The 23,822-nt window shown below is 31.0% G+C and overlaps 2 protein-coding genes across 2 annotated transcripts in view; one reads left to right on the plus strand and one right to left on the minus strand.

Moving 5' to 3' along the window:
• The first annotated feature begins 587 nt into the window (after positions 1-587).
• On the plus strand, positions 588-9,704 carry LOC119835909 (6-phosphogluconate dehydrogenase, decarboxylating). Its single transcript, XM_038361016.1, has 12 exons — positions 588-784; positions 1,805-1,916; positions 2,237-2,351; positions 2,938-3,089; positions 4,144-4,236; positions 5,068-5,218; positions 5,670-5,780; positions 6,127-6,270; positions 6,926-7,080; positions 7,877-7,966; positions 8,519-8,719; positions 9,411-9,704. The coding sequence occupies exons 1-12, from the start codon at positions 777-779 to the stop codon at positions 9,528-9,530; spliced, it is 1,452 nt and encodes a 483-aa protein (XP_038216944.1). The 5' UTR covers positions 588-776; the 3' UTR covers positions 9,531-9,704.
• Positions 9,705-20,225: 10,521 nt separating this feature from the next.
• The window catches only part of LOC119835700, a 59,409-nt gene continuing 55,812 nt past the window's right edge, over positions 20,226-23,822 (minus strand). Inside the window, exons 21-27 of the mRNA XM_038360677.1 lie at positions 23,577-23,662; positions 22,762-22,826; positions 22,301-22,449; positions 21,853-21,987; positions 21,613-21,724; positions 21,340-21,410; positions 20,226-20,352 (exon numbers count right to left, since the gene is read on the minus strand). Coding sequence (XP_038216605.1) covers positions 20,226-20,352; positions 21,340-21,410; positions 21,613-21,724; positions 21,853-21,987; positions 22,301-22,449; positions 22,762-22,826; positions 23,577-23,662 — 745 coding nt within the window. The remainder of the gene's footprint in view (positions 20,353-21,339; positions 21,411-21,612; positions 21,725-21,852; positions 21,988-22,300; positions 22,450-22,761; positions 22,827-23,576; positions 23,663-23,822) is intronic.

The raw sequence follows: 23,822 nt of genomic DNA on the forward strand, positions 1-23,822 counted from the left end.
CTGTGACCCGCGGTTGAAACCGCGTAAGTCCGTATCCCACGTATCCTATAACGTATAGGAATATCGTTATAAAAAGTGCCTATGTGTTATTTCAGTTGTCCAGCTATCTACGAAGCAAATTTCATTGCAAATTTAAATTTTTTTAGTTTCTGCGTGAAAGAGTAACAGACGCACACATATGCATCCATCGTCACAACTTTCGCATTTATAGTATTATTATTCACCAACAGATGTCAGGAAAAAAAAAACACGAATATGACATTTTCTAAAAAAGATTCCTAGCTAGCTAAATATATACAATAATTGCTCGTTTAAAGGTATAAGATTATTGAAACAATTATTTTTGAACAAAAATTGTTTTCTTTGAACTTTATTTTTAATTATAACACGTAAAACAAAAATATTAACAGATGAGTCTTTTTGTTTATAAATCTAGGATAATGATTTAGGTTCATCAAATTATTATTCGTTGGCAACAATTAATAAATTAGTATGAAAGTGATGTCTAACGTCATTGTCATTCTGTGTCAGATGTCAGATGTCGTCATCGTAAATAATATTTAACATTAACCATGAACCAACTACGTTCATGCTACCGGTAGGTAGGTACTGATCGTATGATCGACTTTCAGGATTCGTTGAACGTTGATTGTTCTTGAACAAACGTGTTTGATCGGCCGTGTGGTACAGGCGGGACAAAATTATATTAAATATAAATTTTATAAATAGTGGTGTTCTTCCTTTATATAATTTGTTATTCACTCATTTACTCTACGATGGCCGAGTAAGTATTGCATTAAGTATAATTAAGTTTGCCTTAGAATAATTATAATATTTGAAGGAAAAAACGCTGACCTAGCATGACTTTTGATTTGGAATCTTACTGTAACGTATTAGAAAATCATTTATATTTTTTGCAAAACATACATTCAAATTATTATGTTGAATCAGGATGGAGGATGTATTACAACAATTTTATCCTACACATGTAGGAATCTTATTGTAACTGAAATTTATGTATGAACTAGGTATCTTAATATTAGTGTTGCTTGATTGATTTCCAAACAATAATATTAAATTAATATCCGTAAAGAATAAGCAAAAAAGGTTTTGCAATTATTTTTTTAGTAAGAGTAAAGTTAATTTGATAATTCATATAGAGCTATTTTGTATACTCAGCATTATATTATTATAAGATATCAATGTATTTTAAAGGTCATTAGTATAACAATTGGATGCCTTTAATATATAGGTTAAAAGCATGCTTTTAAACTTAAATTACCTGAAAAGGCAAAATTTCCGTATAATTTCTTACTATCATGAGAAGGTTATTTGAAGGTGAATGATATGAGATGCAAGTGACTAAGTCTTTTAAAGTTAACAATTAAATTAAAAGTAAATGATACTGGCATGAAATTGTTTCAATAAATTTTTCTGTAATACATCAGCAGATATAGATAAATTGTATTCAGTTAGAGCAATTTCATAGCACATGTTTACGTTGAATGGTTATAAGGATAATATGTAAAATTAATTATTCTCAGTTGATGTAAGTAATACATATGCCAAAAAAAAGTTGTGTGTGCGATTCACACATGATAGAAGTGAAACTTCAGTAATTGACAAAAGAATGAGATGAATATATATAAAATAGGATGTATATTTCTGTCTCATTCTTTGCCGGCTTCATTCTACACATTTTTGTATTTGTGTCACTTCAATACTCTTTTGATACTGATTTATAACATGTCAGACATATAAACATGAAATAAGTAAGGAGATTAAAATATGAATTTTATTTTAGACCGAAAGCAGATATCGCTCTCATAGGATTGGCCGTGATGGGTCAAAACCTCATATTGAATATGGACTCAAAAGGTTTTGTTGTTTGTGCCTTCAACAGAACTGTTGAAAAAGTGAGTACATTTCAATTTTTTTATTTTCACAATGTTAAAAATGTTCTATGTACAAAATAAGCAAAAGTTATTGAAAATTGCCTCCATATGACATGAGATTCAACATAAACATATTTTAAAATAGTATAAGGAAAATTTTGTAAGTTCATTTGCTTCATCTCTTCACATAGTATATTTAAGTAATTTTTATGCAAAATATTCAAGACAAATTTTTTGTCTGATAATAAGATCCATCTTACTTTTGAGATTAACAAAATTATTGAACTAATTCCCCATTTTTTTATTAATTATTAACATGTAAAAATTTTATTAATCTATAGGTTGACCAATTTCTTGCAAATGAAGCAAAAGGAACAAAAATAATAGGAGCCAAATCATTAGAAGACATGGTAGCCAAACTTAAAAAGCCAAGGAAGGTTATGTTATTGGTTAAAGGTAATATTTTTTTATATATTACCTAACAGTTTGTTGATTTATATAATAACTTAATATTAAGAATGAAAGCAAGCAAAGGTGCAGGTGAACCACCTAATTTAAAGTGGTCACCACCACCCATAAACACTTTTAACACGAGAGGTGTTACAGGTGAATTGCGGGAGCCCTTAAGTGTTTTGTGCTGGAATAATTTGTGGTTGTTTTGAATTTGAGTTTTTTGCCATGGTTTAACATCATAGTCCATAGAATTTTTCTTTGACTACGCCTGTAAAACCATGGGCAGAATACTAGTAATAAAGAATTTGTGCCAGAGGTCAGTTGAAAGGCAATTTGGACGCCTTTCTTAGCCTTTCCGCCTGGTAAATAGACCTTGACAGCAAACTTTTTGAGTGACATAGAAACCTTCAATACCACGTTGTTGCATGAGTTGATGAATGAAACCAAGAGTTGAGACTCTTGGTTTCACTTATATATTATTATTCTATAATAAAGATCCCCATGTCTTTATTATATAAGGATTCTTTATAAATTTGTTACTTTTATCATGGAGTTCCGATATGATAATTACTTAGCTAATTGCTTACAGCTGGTTTTGCTGTTGATGAGTTTGTGAAGAAACTAGTGCCTCTATTGGAAAAAGGTGATATCATCATTGATGGTGGTAACTCACAGTACACTGATACACAGAAGTGGTGTGAACAATTGCAATCGACCGGCATCTATTATATTGGAATGGGTGTAAGTTCTATTTATAATTTATTATGAACTCCTGTATCATGATCATGATGTTTAATCTTCAATAAAAGAAAATATTAAGAGTATTATTTTAATTGTATACTAAATATACAATATTTTTAAATTAATTGCATTTTCAGAATGTCATTCAAATTTCAATGTTCCCAATACATACAAATCTTTAGAATATGTATTACTTTTTAAGACATGAAGTGGTGAATTTGTGATGTTGTAGGGGATTTATTGAATCGATTTTCGAAACTCTTGCTAGTACAAAGCCACATTATGTATATGTCATAGGCTATCTTTTATCGTGGAGAAAGGATGAACAGCTAGTATATAATATTGGTATATATAACCTGTTCTGTTGAACAAATAAAAATGTTTCGTTATCATTATACAAAAAGAGGTTATTAACTAAGCCTATTTGGAAGAAATTGTGTACATATAATGTAGTGAATGACGCCTCATCAATTATAATTGATAGTGTAGTAAGTTTAAATTCCGTTAAGATCATGGATAGAGGATGATATATTACTCCCTTTGTGATAATTATTCATTTGAATGTTTTACACATCAATATGCTTTGCAAATAACCTTCTAAGTCCTTGAATGTACAAAGGTCATTGTGTTTTACTGATACAGCTTTGTGAATTTCCTTAGATCGAATCTGCACTTCCTATTGAAAAATTTAAACAAGGAAAATCACTCGGAAACTATTCATGGGAATTTTTTTTTTTTTTTTAAAATAAATTCATTTAATTATATATTAGTTATGTGTAGAGGTGGCTCAGTGGTTAGTATTTCGGACTTAAAAGTCTGTCTCATAAACAATCCTCGAAACACTATAGGAAACATTGTGAGGAAACTGGCATGACTACTAGTTCAATCCATAATACGTACCTATGTAGATGTGGACTCTGTCTATAGAAAAAAATTGAATTACCTATACATTTAAATACTTTTTTATAAACATAATGTTTTTTTTATTTTCAATAACCCCATCATGTAAGTGAATCTACTGGCTTAAGTGATGTTTTTTCTTCATTATTTTTAGGTGAGTGGAGGAGAAGATGGTGCTCGTTATGGTCCATCTCTCATGCCCGGTGGTCATCCTGCCGCTTGGCCCCATGTTAAACCCATTTTCCAGGTAAATATAATAATATAATAACTTTTATTTGGCAACAAAAACACATGTATATGATATTGGACTTAACTCACATACAATGATACTTAACCTATATATAATGATATATAGTGATATGTACCACACACTTTATATATTACTATCTTTCTTCGCACGACTTCGCACGCGTTACCTTCGGAGTAGTTTAATAGATGTTATTATTTATATTAACCTTCTTGAATCACTATCTATTAAAAAATAAATCAATCAAAATCCGTTGCGTTCTTTTAAAGATTTTAACATACATAAGAACATAGGGACAGGCAGAGAGCGACTTTGTTTTATACTATGTAGCGACTATGATGACCCGGCGATCTTCGGAACACCGCCACAAATATTTTGGAGTCTGTAATTATCTGATATTAGAGATTTAAAACTTTAACATTTCAATCCAATCAGGTATAGGTACTCATATTAAAAATTGTTTTTATTTTGTTTCGTTAAAAGGGGAGTCCCAGTTAAACCAAAATTTTGCCGGTCTAGGTAGGACTGATTTGGACTTATTATCAATTTCCTCTGCATCTACATTTATTCCCTTTAAATGTTATGTTATTCCACAGGATCTATAGAATAACGTTACGTTTACAGGTTTGTAACAGCTGATGAAAAATCAATTTAGCTATTATTGAATATTCTCCAGTTTCAAAAAACAGTGTATTGAAATCTATTATCCTATATAGGTATATATATATATATATATATATAAAATTATTTTTTTTAATTTATAATTTCAAGATCCTAGGTGCTGAATGAACAGTATTTCCTATTGATTTTAACATGAGCAATATTTTGCAGGCTATCAGTGCAAAAGCTAATAATGAGCCATGCTGCGACTGGGTCGGAGAGTATGGTGCGGGTCACTTCGTCAAAATGGTCCACAATGGTATTGAATATGGCGACATGCAGCTCATTTGCGAGGCTTATAACCTAATGAAGGATGTCTTGGGTAAATAGTTGTCTAAATTACTATTATTTCTTGTTTATAATGCTTTATTGTACAAAAATAAGAAGTGACCTAATAAGAAAGGAAATGGAAGAAGTTTAAGGGATAGTGCAAAAAAAAAAAAATTGAACAATTTGTCCATTTATCAATTGCTTAGTCCAATCAGAAATGTTTCGTAGACATATCATACAAATACAATAAAGTAAAACGATTGGTAATTAATTAACAATTGCTTTTTAGCAGAAAAGACAGTATTTTCATTTTGAAACATCATGTATAACATATATAATAAGTACATAAGTATTTACAATACATTACATTTGTAGAGGTTTATATGACCTATGAGATAAATTAAAAGATTTTAATAAAAGCATTGTTGTTTTCATGCGGTTTACTCTTAATTTATCTTACATATGTGTATCAGAGTAATATTTGACACGAAATATTTTATCAGGCATTGAACAAGACGAAATGGCTCAAGTGTTTGAAGAATGGAACAAAGGTGAATTAGACTCTTTCCTCATCGAAATAACAAGGGATATATTGAAGTTTAAGGACTCTGATGGTGAGTATAATTATTGTATTTTGGAAAAAATTAAATATTACAGTTAAAAATTTTATTGTTTTCAATTTAAAAAAAAAAAATTCAAATAAGTTTTAATGTAACAAAAAGTTGCTATGGTTACTGTGATGTTTTTACACTCTAAATCTCAGTGAAAATTTTATGCAGTCAAATATGTTTTTTGAGCAAGATTATGCGAAATTTTAAAGGATACTCTGTCTGTATAATCCACTATAACCATTTAGGTCGTATGTAATATTCATATATTATATAGGCTACTCGCCCCGGCTTATAAGTCTAACACTGCTTTCTTATAATATAGGTAATATAATGAGGTGTTGTTTTGTAGGTAAATTCTTATTACCGAAGATTCGGGATGCAGCTGGTCAGAAGGGTACCGGCAAGTGGACTGGAATCAGTGCCTTGGAGTATGGAGTGCCTGTCACTCTAATTGGTGAAGCTGTATTCGCCCGCTGTCTCTCGGCTCTTAAGGGTAAATAATTAAATTTCATTTTAGTAAATAATCTGTTACTTCTTGGAAATTATAGACTTTCAAATTTTACACATATGATACATTATTATGTATATTTATTATATAACTAATATATTTATTATATAACTTTAACAATTATACGGTACATAAAATTATTGTATTAACAAAAATCATAAATTGATCATCAGAATTTAATTAATCGTTTTAAATATTATTGTTAAATTAATTGGATCATGCACTAGGCAATGCTTATGTCATGAGATTGTGAAAAAGTTATTTTTTGTGTGTATATGTAGTCTAAAATGAGCACACTTACACTTATTTAAATGAAACTGAAGAGAAAGGGTGTAGAAATAATGTTATATAATAATTGTCACACAGTTATTAAATAGGTGATATCAAGACTATATAATTTAGAAATTAAAAACTTTTCAACGGATTTTAAACGCGATTTATTCATTATATCGCGTTTAAAATCCGTTGAAAAGTTTTTAATTTCTAAATGTATAATACTCGCGTAAAACCAAACACAAGAAAATACTAAGACTATATAATTTTAAGGGTTACAACATGTCTTTGTTGGTCTTACGTTATATAATAAATGGGATAATTTTTTAATTTTAATTAAGTTGAATCAATTCGTTACAATTTGCAGACGAGCGAGTCCAAGCCAGCAAAGTATTGCCAGGTCCGGTGGCCAAGTTCTCGGGAGACAAGAAAAAGTTCCTGGAAAATCTTCGTAAAGCTCTGTACGCCAGCAAGATGATTTCATATGCGCAAGGATTCATGTTGCTTAGAGAGGCTGCTAAGGTATGATAATGAAATTAAATCCTATCAAACGATTTCAAACAAGGAGGAGGTTTTCATATTGGCTGTAATTTATTTTCGCTTGTAAGGTCCCTTTTAAATTTTTTTTGTCCGGTAAATTTTTAGGTAATTATTTTTGTGACATTTCAGTACCTAACAAATCTTATACCTTTAAACGAGCAATTCTTGTATGTATATATATATATATATATATATATATATATATAATTGGAATCTCGGAATCGGCTCCAACGATTTTCATGAAATTTAGTATACAGGGGGTTTCGTTTTTTAAATTTTTTTTAGAAAATGTCATATTCGTATTTTATTCGTGTTTTTTTTTTCCTGACATCTATTGGTGAATAATAATACTATTTTGCTTCGTAGATAGCTGGACAACTGAAATAATGTCATATTCGTGTTTTATTCGTGTTTTTTTTCCTGACATCTATTGGTGAATAATAATACTATTTTGCTTCGTAGATAGCTGGACAACTGAAATAACACATAGGCACTTTTTATACCGATATTCCTACGGGATACGGTTACGCAGCACGCTTACGCGGTTTCAACCGCGGGTCACAGCTAGTTATTATATAAAGTGAATTATGTTATATATACATGTATATATTTTTATTTATATAATAATTTGTTAAGTGCTGATTTGATTTATCTCCAAACAAAAGTGTACTTGTGTAACTTAACATTAATTTACTTTAAAATATAATTTTAACATTTTCTAAGTACTCGTTATATTCATCTAGTATGAAGCAGACTAATTGTATTAATTGCTTAACAGGCGAACAAGTGGAATTTGAACTATGGCAGTATCGCTCTCATGTGGCGTGGAGGCTGCATCATCAGGAGTGTCTTTCTTGGCAATATTAAGGTAATAAATATATTCGAAAAAGTAACAAAAATAGAATGTCATGTTGATAAAACTTTTTTGAAAGAGCCATTTCGTACGTTCTAAGCCTCCTACCTACCTTAACATATTGCGACGCTACTCGTATCGTTATTTTTGTCTTTTTGTTATTATCTTTAAAGTTAAATGGTCTTATTTCGACATTCAATTCTAATTTGAAAGATACCTATCATATAGAAAAATTATTTTTGATTTTATGAAGAAACTAACATGAGTAAAAGAAAAGGAAAATATCATCTTCCTCACACCTAATGCCATATGTCATAAAAAACAACAAAGTTAATGTTGCGTGTGGTGATCGCAACATTACTTAATAAAAACCTGTCGGGTCCGCCCGGGTAATTAATCATTTGTCGTTATTAAAATAATATAAACTATCGTACCTTTTCAGTTGGATCAAACTGCACACGGTGTGCAAATTTGATTGGTAGTAGCAGTCTATCGCAAACAGCAACAACAGACGAACAATGTGACCTTAATTTATGTAAATTAATATATTTTTCTTATCTCAAACAGGACGCGTTCACCAAGAACCCGCAGCTCAGCAACCTGCTGCTGGACCCGTTCTTCAGCGAGCGTATAAGCAACAGCCAGCAATCGCTGCGGGAGGTGGTCGCCCAAGCCGCTCTCAGCGGAGTCCCCACTCCCGCGTTCTCCTCCGCTCTCGCCTTCTACGACGGATACCGGGCTTCGGTGTTGCCAGCTAATTTGTTGCAGGTAATGTATATGGAACTAATTGGCGTATTTTTTTATATAGAATGATGATATTCTAACCCTCATAGGAGGCCTGTGTCCCAGCTGTGGGAACATATATGGGCTGATGACGATGATATTCTTGGAAGATACGAGCAATATACGTTGCTTGAAATGAAAGGTTCATGAAACTAAACCATTTTCAAATCCTACTTAAGTCGTTTACTAGGAAGGTAACGAAATTTGTTTCAGAGAAGTTTAATTTCAGCGATATTAGTTCTAGTGTAAAGCACCAAGGAAACTAATTTAAAATGGTGGAAATCTGAACCTGACAATGTTAGACATTTGAGCCTTTTTCATAGTACTCATACCCGTTGTAAATAAATTCTTAGAAAATATTATTATACCTAGAAGATCCAGCGAAATTTATATTATCTACATATATGAGAGAAAATCAAATCGGTCATCATATAGATAGCTATTCCTTAGACAAACGCACAGTAATCGATTTTTATCCGTATAAAAGGACATCCTTATTACTTCGGAATTGATAGGATCTATCGAGTATATACAGAAAATTCCGTTAAAAATTTGCTTTACTCTTCGGAATGGTTCGACCGATTTTTTCATATAATTATTATTTTTTCGTTGGTTGATGGTTCATTATAGCAATCAGCAGTTATAAATATAGATCGTTTAACACTTTATTTTCCAGGCTCAAAGAGATTACTTCGGCGCCCACACTTACGAGCTGGTTGACAAACCCGGGAACTTCGTCCACACCAACTGGACCGGCCACGGTGGCAGCGTGTCCGCTTCAACGTACAATAATTAAAATAATAACAACGCTTACGCATAAATTATACCTCACTTCGGCCAATATTCGAGTACAGCTTTCGTAAAAACGTATTAAAGAATCATTAATTACGAATCTTTTATAATACTGTAACAGTGATGTATAGTTGTGATTTTTTGTGAACATTCCTTAGGTGTAAGCGCAATGGTCTAGGTTAAGACGGTAAAGTGCGAGCGTTCTTAAAAATTTTTGATGTCTTATTTAATTTGGTATTATTTATATTTTTTACATCCCATTTAGTTGCATTTTTTTCGATGAACGATCTTAATCTATATCAATGGTTACACGGTTTTGTGTAATTTATAGATTATTTGTTATTGTAATGGTGAATGTTTTGTATGCGTCGATAGAAATTATGGGTCCAAAATTAAGTATATTTTATAGTTTTTTTAAAATGTTGAAATAAATGGGCTATTTTTGAACACGTTTGTTTTCTTGTTTAATTAAACATTGAGGTATTGTTTTTCCATACAGTGAGATGTCTGTCGTAATACAGTGATCAGAGAATGATAAATGTTATTCACAACTTCATTTATATATAATACTAGCATCCCGCCCGCGGCTTCGCCTGTGTGGAATTCATTACATACATTGCCCGATTAGCTTTTAGTGTTTCCCAAGGTCTAAAATTGGTTAAGTGGTTTAGGTGTGAAGGTGTTATTTATTTGATACATAAATTTGTCTTAAAAAATTGAATATTCTTACATGACTATATGTTTGGCAATAAGGAACTTTTATACAAAATTTATCCCCTTTTTCAAACTCATCTACCATTTTTTGCGACAAAAAGTATCCTATGCTCTTTCCCAAGTTTAATTCTATCTTCATACCAAATTTCATCAAAATTAGTTCAGTGGTTTAGGCGTGAATGCGTAACGGACAGACAGGCAGAGTTACTTTCGCATTTATAATATTAGTAGGAATAAATTTGGGCTAAGTGGACTTTTTCATTATTGAGATCAATATACATTTGGCTGAAATTAACTAAACACCAAAAATCTCCCTACATACTTTATTCGACAAAAACTTGTTTAAACATATACCATAGATTATTCTTACATACATCGACAGGTAACTTCATAATTGTAACTACACTTGTCATATATTTGCATAGACGCCAACGATCTGCACAAAATTCATGTTAATTCAAATCATAAGAAAATTGTGAAATGAAACTTAAATAATAATTATATGTCGGTGCTGTAATGTATTAGAATCTGGTAATCAATGTTGCACCAAAAAGATGGTGTGTGGAGTGTTACTAACAACGCTTGTCATAATATTATGGGCTCCGTGTTTGAAGAAAGGCTTATGGGCGAAACCAGGAAAACCAGTCGTCGCAAAGGACAGAAAAAATCGAGTTTTCCTCATAACTCCCACTTCCGCATGCTGTAAAACAAAGTGATAAGTAAAAGCTCTCTTTTTAATTAACATTTTATTTTTATCACATCGACAGAATTGTATTTTGGTTCACAAAAGCATGGATACTTAATTACCAATGAAACAACATCCAGTTATAAGGTTACATATCAATAATGAATTAATAATAATAAGTTCCGTTGTGTTGTTATTCGCAAATAAATATTGCCGTTAACAACATTCTGTGGAAATTATTATTATTAAATTATTGGATTTATTTTTATTAACTATGGACAGAAGGTATCCGTGGAAATTAACAGTCAATTCATTTACGCACACTGCACTCATCGTAGATTTTAAACATGGTTATCCTAAAATATGTTTCTTAACATAGATCTGAATTGTCCAGATGTGCTTATATCGAATTAACCTATCAATTCCTTCGGCATTGCGAAATAAAGTTAATATTCCAGTTGAGTATATTATTACCTAATTAGATAAAATTGCACGAATTAATCGTGATTAAATAATGCCTATAACTAATGTGTTAACTACTAGGTGTTAACATAGACATGGATAAATAATCATAGACACATAATTATTAAGATCTAAAACATCCAAAAGTATCATACCATATTATCCAGAATACGAACTATATATTTTTTCGTAATAGGTATAGCATTTTAATCCTTGAAATCCACAAATAGACTTATTGACTTATCATAAACACATATTTCTTATCGTTAAATGATTACAGTATGTTACTATTTCAGGAAACAATCCAAGTCTTAAGACTGTAGAATAATCTATTTACATATTATTAACTAGAAGGTAACATTTAAATGAAACGCACTCATCCAGAATTACTTTCAACACTTAAAAAAAATATAGGAGGATGTAAGTTCGTACTTCGTGGACTGGTACCTACTGGATAGGATGAATGAATCTTTATTTTTTAGGTGTAAATTAAACCATTCTAATACAATTCAATATGTACTGGAAAATAATTTAAGAACTTATTTGCTTTAAAGCATGGTTAAAATTGTAGAGAAAATCTTTTACAAAATATATTTAATTAATCATATTTAATACGCATTGTGGATTGTCTTCGTACTAATTACTAAATAGAAAATATATATTCAGAAACTATACGGCAGCTGTATATATAAAAATATAACATTCTTTAATTTATGAAAATACCGTTTTCAGAATACAGGTAGGTAGGTAATCTAGACAAGGAGTATTTTATATAATTTCTTTCTTAATAAAATCAAGATTACAATATACAAATAAATAATTAAGGGATAATATAAATTTCATAACAATAATATATTCTCTTCATTCTCACTTCAGGTCACAAAGGCCATTCAGAAATGGCATTCATTAAAGCTTAAATTTCAATAGTTTCACTATACGTCTTTCATTATTCTTTTTATTTACAATTATATATCTACTTTTTACTATGTAATAGAAAAATAGAGTAAAGACACATCAAAATTCGAATGACGTCGGTGACAGTAGGTATATTATAAAGTTTGCAGATACTACTTAAGTACTTCAACTTTATTAATTTTGAGCTAAATCCGACGACTCTAAATATGTAAATATTTTTTTCGTATCGACTTTATTTTTTGGTTCTTATTTTTATGTTTTGTCTGTAATGTGGAGACAATTCGTTAGATTTGCTTTTAAATATTAAGGTTCAAAATATCTTCTAAATTTTCTCATCGAGGCTTCGCAATTGGCAACATTTCAAATTTTAAGCTACTTGTTGCTTTATTTTAATCAAAACTAGATCAAAATCCATAAGAACTCGTATTTCTTTTTCACAATGTTGAGGTTTTCATTTATCTTTGTGAGTTTTAAATCATCTCATTCTTAAATATCGTAAGTGCAAAAAAAAAATTCATTCGAAGGAATGAATTTTCCCTTTAAAGCTTGTATACAATTTTATTAAAAGACTTGACGATTAAAAATTTGTTAGTATTCAGTTTAGTAATCGCAAGCCCAGATTTGTAGATATTGTAAATCCGAAGACAATTTTCTTAAGAGATATTGGGTATGGATTGTTATGATTTTTTTACAATACGATAATGAGATTAAATAATTCACAAAACGTATATTAAGTTTTTGTAAATATCATTGGAAAGCCAGTTATTGTAAGTAGCAATAAAAAAATGAAACGTATTTTTTCTTTTATGAACTATTAAAAATGAAATGTTGTCAATATCGAAACACCACATAAAACGTTCATAATAGATATATTAAATTCGTTCGCTCATCTGTGCCCATCATCTATTCAGTATGACTATTTTTATAGTGTAGTGTTGGTGTTTGTAGGGTTCCGTAGTATATTTAGGAGCACTTGTAGCGTCCTTTCATGCGTGCGTACGTCTGTCTGTCAGTTTTTCATCTAAGAATCTAAGTATGACAAATATCAAACTGAAATTTTGGCACATGAATAGATCTTTTTTAATAGCTTAGTACATAAAATTAAAACATGTTTTGTTACACATTCCTGTATGTAAAGTGAGGGATGAATATGAATATGTGGTGGATAGGTATTTTAATTTAATTGTGAAGTTTTGAAGGAATATGTACTGTATACAAAACAATAAGGCCTAAAAGACAAAAGCGAATAAATAGGCCACTTTTCATGGCCTAGTGTAGCGGTCCTCACTACCTATCTATAATATATTTTTATGCTACGGAACCCTTCACTGCGCATCACGCACTTGATCCTTTTTATATTTTTTAAATTTCATGCAGTTGAATTAATTTTTGAGACCACGTACTAATTCAGTATTTTTAAAATACTGTCTCGGCACCTTACACTGACACAATATTAACTACCTACGGATACGGATGCTTTTGAGCATTTATGAGAATATAATTTATCATAACTTCTTACTGCTACGATACTCATTAAACCAGTATTCTCATTACCGTAATATGCTAGCTTATATGTAACTTAACACTCCTTTTTAAGAAGATTTATATTTGTAAAAATCTACAACAAAATTTCAACTAAAATTTTTCTACAATAAGTACTGGGATTATGCAATCAATCACCAGTACAAACTACTTTCTTTGTGCGTTTTGACAATTTGAAGGGCTGTTTTACTGTGTTCCTATAATTTTGGACAATTTTGTGAGGAAGAACTTTTTTTATTCTTCAGCAGTTGTTCCGGTCCTTTAATATAAACAATGCCATTTTATAATTCGATTCTATATTATATGGACGTATATATTTTAAGAGACAATAAAAAGAACGTGTTGTGAAGAAAATAAATCTCAAATGTACGGATAAAAATATATGTATCAGTATCTTCCTATATATTATATATATATACAATTCTGGTCAGCAGGTACCTACCTATACAATATATATATCGCAGATTTATGGATAAAACCGTAACATAGTTAAACGATAGCAATTCATGATATTTTTAAGATTTACTGTATCTAATTCGGAATTACTGTACAAGCAGGTTCGCAGGTGTTATGATGAGGAGTTATTAAATTTTATTATTATCTAACCAGTCAAAAGTCTTATTAGCTGAAAAAATAATCAAAGTAAATTTTTACATTACAGGTTGTTCAAAAGTAATTTCATTGCTAAATCACTAGTCAAAAATCATTGCTAAATAGTTTAAATATAAGTAAAGATACGTAAGTACGTCTTAACTTTTCAATCGTTGTTAATGAAAGCTTGTGTAAGAATCAAAAAGATCTGTTAAAGAAATGAGAATGTAATGATGAAAATATACAAATCCCAAGACTATCTTTATCAGAAATTAATAGAGTTTTGTTAGTTGTTGGTTAGATTCGTTGAATTTTTTGAAACTGCTTAGAAATGGAGCCTCACGAAGCGTGGCTCAGTCTATACGTACCTCTCATATGGACGTTCTCAACAAAAATTTAGCTTTATTAACAAGTAAGTCTTTGTAATGATTTAGATTTCCGTGTTAACTCCGTACTTAATGAATCACTAAGGTATAAATATGTTACGGTGACCATTTTACGATTTTATGTTACAATATAATATGTATATTTTACGTAAATAGATACGTATAATTTTGCGTATATACTAGAATATTACGTAGATCTGAAGGGACTTTTTATAAAAAATTAATAGTTATTTATACAATAAATTTTAGTACAAAAATAGACCTCCCTCCTAATACCGCGCAAAATCATAGGTCCATGAAACAAGCTCGCTTTTCTTATATCTATTTTTTTTTCTACTTCCTTATTATTATTTTATATTTAACAAGTTATGAAATAGATTTGAAAGAAAACAATAATTTAAATCACAAACCTAAACTAAATGTACCTAAAAATATAATTCTTACCAATTCGTAAATTGATCCGACAGATAAATAAAATTTAATGTCAATGATGAATTCATCTTAAACGATTCTCAAATAAGCACATATTAAAAAAAATTTAATCCAAAGTGTCACGTGTACATATATGTTACAATTCTAAATTAGTATTATATACAGATTATACATCAATTTCTTAGTCATATTTACAAAAACAAAATAAATTCGTGCGTATTTTATATACGTTCACACGATATGGTAAAGGAAGGATTTATACTATTTATTAGCCTATTTGGCTACAATATAGGTGCCTTTTACCTTATCAATTATTTTTACACGTCTCATAAACAGTTTCTAAACAATTTTCATATTTACAAAATGTATATTATCTTCTACCTGATAATTATATGAAATGGTACGTAATATATTTCTCAACTGTTTTTTTTGTACAGTTAAGAAACTGAATGGAATGAATGTAACTTATCAAAGAAACCTAACACGCTCCGTTATATGTATATCTATATTATTATACTGTACGTAATACAGAGACTTGAATTTTAAGAGGATTGTACCTACAGTACATTTTATGCCAGATCCGAAACAATTAGACATTGTTCAAAATTAAAATAACTGTGGCTAATGGGTTCACGTGCTTGACACATTGTGTGCAAATATCATATTTAATTTCAATGTAATTGAATATACCTTAAAGTGAAGTTTCCAAAAAACTTGCAATTTTCAACTAGGTTGCTAGTAACATTTTAGATTGGTCTCATAAATTTTAATTCGGAAAAATACCCTGGTGAATATGAAGACACCGTGAGACAATTCGGTATATACATTGTTTTATCCGGATTTATAAATATAAAATGATTATTTCTATAATATAAAAGAAGTCGTGAAAGTCACGCCATTTTTAATTCTAGATTGATTGAATTTACAATTTTATTTATTATGTTATTATTAATTACGTTTGTTTTTTTTTTGAATTCGTTTCGCTTGTATTAGGACTGTTTCAAAGGTTGAGAAATAATACCCGGACGGAGCTGGGGCTGGCTACTTCTCGAGGAAACTGTTAATATCACTTTTGGAGTTATTCCTTCAATCTTATCTCTCTTACAGGAGTAAAACTGGTCGATGTGGTGTTTCTCCACATACAAATGTACATAAAAGTACAAAATTTAAGATTTAAAAATATAAGATATAACTACAAGAGAATATGTATTTTAAAATTTGATAGAAATCTTAACAAGCTCATATTACGTACATAGTGCAGGTGGGTAATATATAGATAATATATTAGCGATTGCTACTTATTTTAGGTATTACCTACTTCTGTAGTATAGGAAACATACACGCATATGTTTAGAGTTCATAAAATGATATGAAACGAACTCATCTGAACTTATTTCAAGTACATACGACAAGTTAAGCTCATTTTTAATCGCGTATTTTTTTATGTGAAAAGTTAGTATTTGTTTAATTTTGCTTTAAAAATCTTCAATTTAAAAGTCTCTACAAATGCGTTGGCCGCTTTTAAGGGAAAATGATATCAACAACGGGAGAAAGAAATTGACTGGGAAGGTTAAAAAACGAGACTAACGGTTCCCACTCATCGTAAGAAACACAGTAGCATTCGTATGCATAGGGGTGTGGTACGTTCCCAGGTGCGAGCTGGCCCAATTCGTGCTAAAGCGTGCTCGACTCCCACATTCAAATTATACATTTTTATTGTGAGTAGTCCTGTACTCAGTCGGGTCAGTACTTAGAACAAAACCCTTCCAAAAACGTCAATAACATTAAAATATAATTGATATCTTCTGATAGGTATCTACGGTCTATATATGAAGAATTATTATTTATCTGTAAAACTAGTGTAGATATTAATCTAACATTCCTCTATTATTCAAAATTTTACTTGTTAATTTTTTTGTCAGGTTTTATAATATAATGTGCTTAAAATTGGTATATGGCTATGGTATGGCTATTAATAACAATATACAAATAAATTACCTTCGTCAGATGGAACGGAACGTGATGTTTCCTTGTTAAGTTACAAGTTTAAATTGTCAATCCTCATCCAAGCTACAATTCATGGACATGACTAATATAAAGAAATTTCTGTACTTACCTACTTTTTTTATATTTACATGTGTAGGTACTAATAATAATACAGATTATATTAATAAGTGTCTATTACTAGAAGGTATGTTCATTAGTCAACCTTAGCAATAATTTCATTTATTTACGAGCGTTTTATTATATAGATCGTATACGTGAATTCAATAATACTAGTAATGACTGTGTCTAACAAATTAGATCTAAATAACAGCTAGTTCTATGTTATTATCATAAGTGAAGTTTCCACTGATAGTTGAAGTGGATATCAATTCATTAACATTAGCACGTGATTAACTATTTAATTATATATGTATGACAAGAAAGTAAGCTACAACATCAAATAAGTATATAACTGACATACCTACTCGGTGCGATTACGCACTCAGCTGTCTACCACTACAACACTAATACGTAAAACTCGTTATGAAATACGTTTATTATTAGAATTAGAATAATTTAAATATATATGTACAGTATGAATATTTTCATAATTTAATTATCTTTCACGTTCACGATAAGAGTTCACCAATAGTAGAGAAACAATTTGTGAACTGATATCGTATACGTTCGAGGTGCATAGAGGTGCAACCCCGACTGAAGTTTTATACGTTATGTGATCAACAAAATGACTTAATATTTCCTTCCATTTATCACATGCAAGTAGGGCGTACCTATTATTTTGCATTGTTTTGTTGTTATAAATGATTTTGCAGTTTTTACAATATTGTTATTATGTTAGTTAGGTAGTAGGAAATACGTTTCTAAAAAAAGTTGGGATAAAAGGAAATGTAACTTTCTACATTGAACTGAAATTAAATAACCAACACGGTTTTAGTGTATATTCGAAATTCAATTAAAAAGTCAATCCAATATTCAGATCTGCCAAAATTAAAAAAAAAAAACTAAATATTTTATCAAAGTCAAATATTGACCACATAACGCAGCGTCACGAATAAATCAAAAGGTTATTTTTTATTGTTATCGGTCGTGACTAGGATCACGTTAATTGTCGATCTCGTTTGATAGATAATTAGTTGCAATGTGAGAGTTCGCGTCAAGCGACCTGAAACATTGCAAACTCGTCACGACCCTTGGCAAAACTGGTATACTCACATACTACAGCAAAATAATGAAAACGTTTCAAATATTTTAGTAAATTGTGTAAATTTATTCTGATACTGAGAGAGTGACTACATTAGATGGGCTCGCGAATTTTCTATCTAAATTACCAAACTTTCTTTTTTTTAAGTAGATATTTTTTTTTTTTTTTGTTCCGTACTCAAAGTGAAAAAACAGAAGTATTGCATGGTCACTTTGTTGTCCATATGTGTGTCTGTCAAGACTAGTTTTCACTAGAATGCGTGGAGTTATTATGACAAAATCATATAGGTACTAAAGTCTATTGTTTCTTGGTGGTATGAAAAAATCATACTTCTAAGCCAACGCAATGAAAACTTACAGCCGTTATAATTCTCATGAACTCAGAATCTTAAAATTTGGTTAGAATCGACAGATAAAGGAAAAATTACAAGGAATTATCTTTGCAAAATAAAAAACAGGTTGGCACAAAAACTTCGGTGCGCGAGTCCGGCTCGCAGTTTGCCGTTTTTTATAATAAAAAAAAAATGCTATATCAAGGTCCAAACCTTAAAGTGTCATAGTTTCTTTAAAAAGTGTACAAATTCGTGTTACTTACACCACTCAAGAACGGCTGAAGAAAAACAAATGATTTTTGATTTGATTGGATAAGTATGTATATGTGTATACATATTATATAAGGTACTAGACGATACTGTTCGATATTTTTTAGAGACAGGTTCCAAAAATTTACTGTAAATAATTTAAAGTTCGCACGCGCAAGTACAGAGGTAGGTTGGAGTTTTCATAATTTTGCTGTGGTATCTAACGTGAGTAGGTGGTCATTACCCAGTCGGGTTTCAGAAGGAATCCCTCCCACCACTTTTATTAAGTTATGAAAGTATTGCCCCCCAGATACTCCCCACCAACATATAATAAACTTTATCTTCAAATCTCATCCTGATGTGGATATATATATATATATATATATATATATATATATATGTATAGCAGTAATTAATTGTCAGATCATAAATAATGCCCGTTTATTCCTTTGTGCGAAGTTCCGTTCATACAAAAATTATTTAAATGTTCCTCGGAATAACAATTTATGTAAAGTCTCCGCTCTATTCGATACCACAAAACAATGACATTCGGGGCACATGATTCAATTACTGCCTAAGATTGCAAGAGACTTATATACTGGAAAGGACATTGATCTTTATATCTATATAATATAACTAAAAAAATTTTATAAATGTTATTTTCTGGGCATAATATGTACAGTTCTTCTACTATCTTATAAATACACAAATAATTACAACCTTAATGTAAGCATCAAATATATACCACACTTACAGTCAATATTTTAATTTTACCACTGGTTTATTTTACGATATTGAATAAACACTTAATATGTTCGAGATGCACTTTCAATAGTTTTCACTCATTTTTAATCACAAGGTTTCTTTTTATGCGCATGGCGGTTCATAACACTTTTTGTAAAGGAATTCATTGGAATTTTTTGTCGTATTCAGGTTCGAATCACTATTGTCCATTAGTATATTTTAACGCAAATGCACTATTTGGGTCAATCGAAGTATATTGTCTGCGATAAAATGTAAATAACGAAAATTTTATATAAACAGTTTATCCAGTGTCACACCAATGCATAACTCCATCCGTCTAGATGTTACACAGCTCGGTCCTGTTGCCACAATACTGGATCCTCGGGTGTTTAGAAACACCACCACCGACAGCATCAGGAGGATTGCTCCTCCTGCAAATCTCATTCAACCTGTTCGTCACTTCTATATGTGCTGTCTTCTGCGTCGCCGCTTCGTGAAGGCTGGCGCGTCTGAACTCGTGAGCTGGCCGCAGATTCTTCAGGATCTGTGCTTGTTGTAGCTTTACTCCTGTATTAATTAGAATTAAATCAGTCAACTAACAAATTGTGCTATTATCTTAAAAAGCACTAAGACGTGAACCTGAACGTCTTTACACAACCTCTACACACATCTAACACGTGACGAACACTCCAACATGTAAAATACGTTTACCACCTACGTCCTGATGTTTTTAAGTGTATATGAATGAAACAGTGGAATGATACTTCTGCAATGTACTAGGCTACCGTCTTGATGTAGCATGTCCTATGAATGGGCAGGAGGGAACTGGAAGTCGGAGAAAAGAAGCACTCTAAGTATGATGAATATATATAGATGAAATATGTAAGCAAGAAACCAATTTTAAGTATTAAATCAATTGAATGATAAATTTTAAATATTTTAATAAATTTTAAATTAAAAGTCTAATTATCTAAGTTCACTGTAATGATGCTATGCATCACTATCATTTGATAAGTATAGAAATCTACTAAGGCAGAAATAGGTTCTACGTCATAATATTATGTTATCTAAAATTTAAATGATATTAGCACTTAAATTTTATTTTTATGGCCGTGTTTTTAAACACGTTCTTCCATGAGTGTTAGATAATTTTCGTAATAAAAAAGCGCTGAAATAAAAACGAAAAATAAAATATTATGGTCATAAATGTGTAAGCCTTGGTGTTGTATTGAGTTGTATTTGAGTAAATGGCTACTAGTGTAAGTTCTTGCCTCATGAAGAACATCAGCCAGCCTCTTTTTTGTCATCCATCCAATCTTGAGTTCCAAGCTGAGGTATTGAAGATTGAGCTGACAAAGTTAAGTGAAATCATCACTTCCATTACATTTAAGACAAAATATCATCTTCTACCATTTTACCCAAAATTAAATCATCGATATCACGGACGCTCAGATTTAAATTATCTTAACGTTCATAATAGTTTAAACAATTTATTTTTACTCAATAAAAAAAGATTATTTGTTGAGAAATATATGTTTTAGATAAGACACTAACCTGCTTCCTAACAGCTTGTACTTCTTATCACTCTTTTCGCTCGGGCTTGGACTCGGTCCCCGGTCTAAATGCTATGAAATTACAAAAAATAGATTGTTTAAAATAATTCACTCATTAAACTCATGCTAAATATAAATTATACAGTAAGTACCTACACCTAGGATATGATTGTTTTGGAGATATTATACTTCACTTTTTTTTTTATTTTGACTTTAATCAATAAATAGTGTTAAAGCATGCATTATGTAACTCATATGAAAAGCGATCCCTTACCTGGCTAGAGAGGACGGGAGTATCCAAATGCTGGCTATACACGTTGCCCATTTTTGACAAGGGTGGGTTCTTAAATGAGTAGGAGAACGCTAAGCCACGTTTTAGCGAATTCCTTAAAAAAAATATATATTTAGGTATTATCTTCATATAATTGTAATCTTTACAACCTATCAATTAATATAAGAAACGTAATTTAAAAATTTTGAAACGTGAAAGTGCAGTGATAATAAAAAGTTGTACCTGGTTGGACTTGGCGGGGGGTAACTGATGCCACGATTATCTGGCGATAAAAATTGTGAGGCGGCTAATCGGTTTCGTTGTAGCAGTTCTTGGTGAGATCGGTACAGCCTTTCAGATGCTGACAATCCAGGTTGACTGCAAATTGAACATAATAAATTCTCGATACAAACAAAATACAACACCTACTGAGCTTTAATTCAGTTAATCTGCAATTATCATTCTTTTCTCTAAATATAATATAGAATATGTTTTGAAAATTTGTTTATGTATGAAAATTTTTCTAGATGTTTTGATTAATACCACGTCTTTACTTGCCCTAGACTTTGCGGGTCACTTTTAGGCGGGAAAATAAAAAAAAAAAAACTATTTCAAAGTCAAAACGCTTCGCACTGTTAACATGGTTTTTCTTACCTACTTATATTAAGAAAGGAAATACAATAAATCTAACCTCACACTAGTCGTTAATTGGTAAGACTCTTGGTTGAGATTCGGTTGACTGCTGAGAACGGTGACATTGTTTTGGCCGTGTACGCTCAATGTATGTCGACTGGACTGCGACGGCGAAGGTGCTAATAACGCGCTCGACGTTTCTGGGGGCTGAAAATGTATACTGTCTTGTAAAATTTTTCAACATGTAAGCGAAGACTATTACCATGTATATGTGTAATGATCGTGTTGAAATAAATGTGTTATTATTGCCAATGTATTAATGCACTAATAAATAGTGTTCAGTATATGCGGAAGTTAACTTAAAGCACGAGGTTATAAAATTCGCTTTTTGTATGGTAATTTGTTTCAAGTGGACTTAATTCTATACGGCAATATTGAAATTGTTTCTGTGAACGATTTGTCTGAATTCGACGATATGACTGTGTAAAAGGGGTTCAATAATGACACCTAATTACATACCGGTTGCTCCACGGTTACTGGCGTGTCACACTCGTTCACCACGTTCACAGTGATTGATGTTATTGCTGAAAACGAATCGAGCCGGTAAAATGTAGGTCAGATGATCCTCAAATATTTTGTAAGAAAATATCTTGCGTGAAGACGATAACGGTTATGAAAAACATCTTCGTATAATGAAGCTTTGTAAAGAAGACTTCACTGGCATAATTTTGTTAAATTCACTGTAATTACATTTTTATTAAAATATTTTCTTTCAATTTTATTTTTACGTCGTTTTTTTTGTTGCTAATTTTAACGAAAACATTTAGCAATTGCTGGCAACACGACATTGACTATTAAAAAAAATTACATCAATTACTTGATAAACCATAAAATAAATAAAAACATGGAGGGTGTAAACAGTGAATCTGAAAAAGTTGCTATCATCTCATGCAAGAATAATAAGGCACATATTTAAATGCAGTAAAAAATAATAATAAAAGTTATACAAATACATACCTTTGCAAGAAATTAAACAGCAACAAAAATAATAACTTACTTTTTCACATAGGAACACACACGCATAAGTAGCCTCCACACAACTCTCCAGGAAAGATAGGTGACAGAGGGTAAATCATAGGAAAACATTTGTCTACAATGGAGCGGTCTGCTGCCACTTACCCGCCAGCTGGGCTATGGGACTCTTAGAGCGGGAGCGTGGTTCGACGGAGCGTCCTCTACGAGGAAGAAGCCGCCTAAAGCGGCCTTCCTCGGGCACAGGAACACTGTGGGTTATACTACATGATTAACAAATGAATTAACAATAATTTACTTACGCTGGTCATATTTCTGATCTAGAGAAGTGCTTGCTCTGTATATGACTTTGCTTGGCCCAATCAGTTGATCGTCGCGGGAGGCAGCGCTGTTGATTCGGATTAATATAAACTGTTAACGGCGAGTCTGTATTTCGCAAGTGAACGTACTTTCGCAGTGTCCATCGGTTATCTCGTATTTTGTGAGTTCTTAGGTTTTCTTATGCATTTATTTGGCTTCTTGCTTAAGCACTACATAATATATAACAA

Source organism: Zerene cesonia, chromosome Z, assembly GCF_012273895.1.
Source record: "Zerene cesonia ecotype Mississippi chromosome Z, Zerene_cesonia_1.1, whole genome shotgun sequence".
In the NCBI taxonomy this organism is placed as follows: domain Eukaryota; kingdom Metazoa; phylum Arthropoda; class Insecta; order Lepidoptera; family Pieridae; genus Zerene; species Zerene cesonia.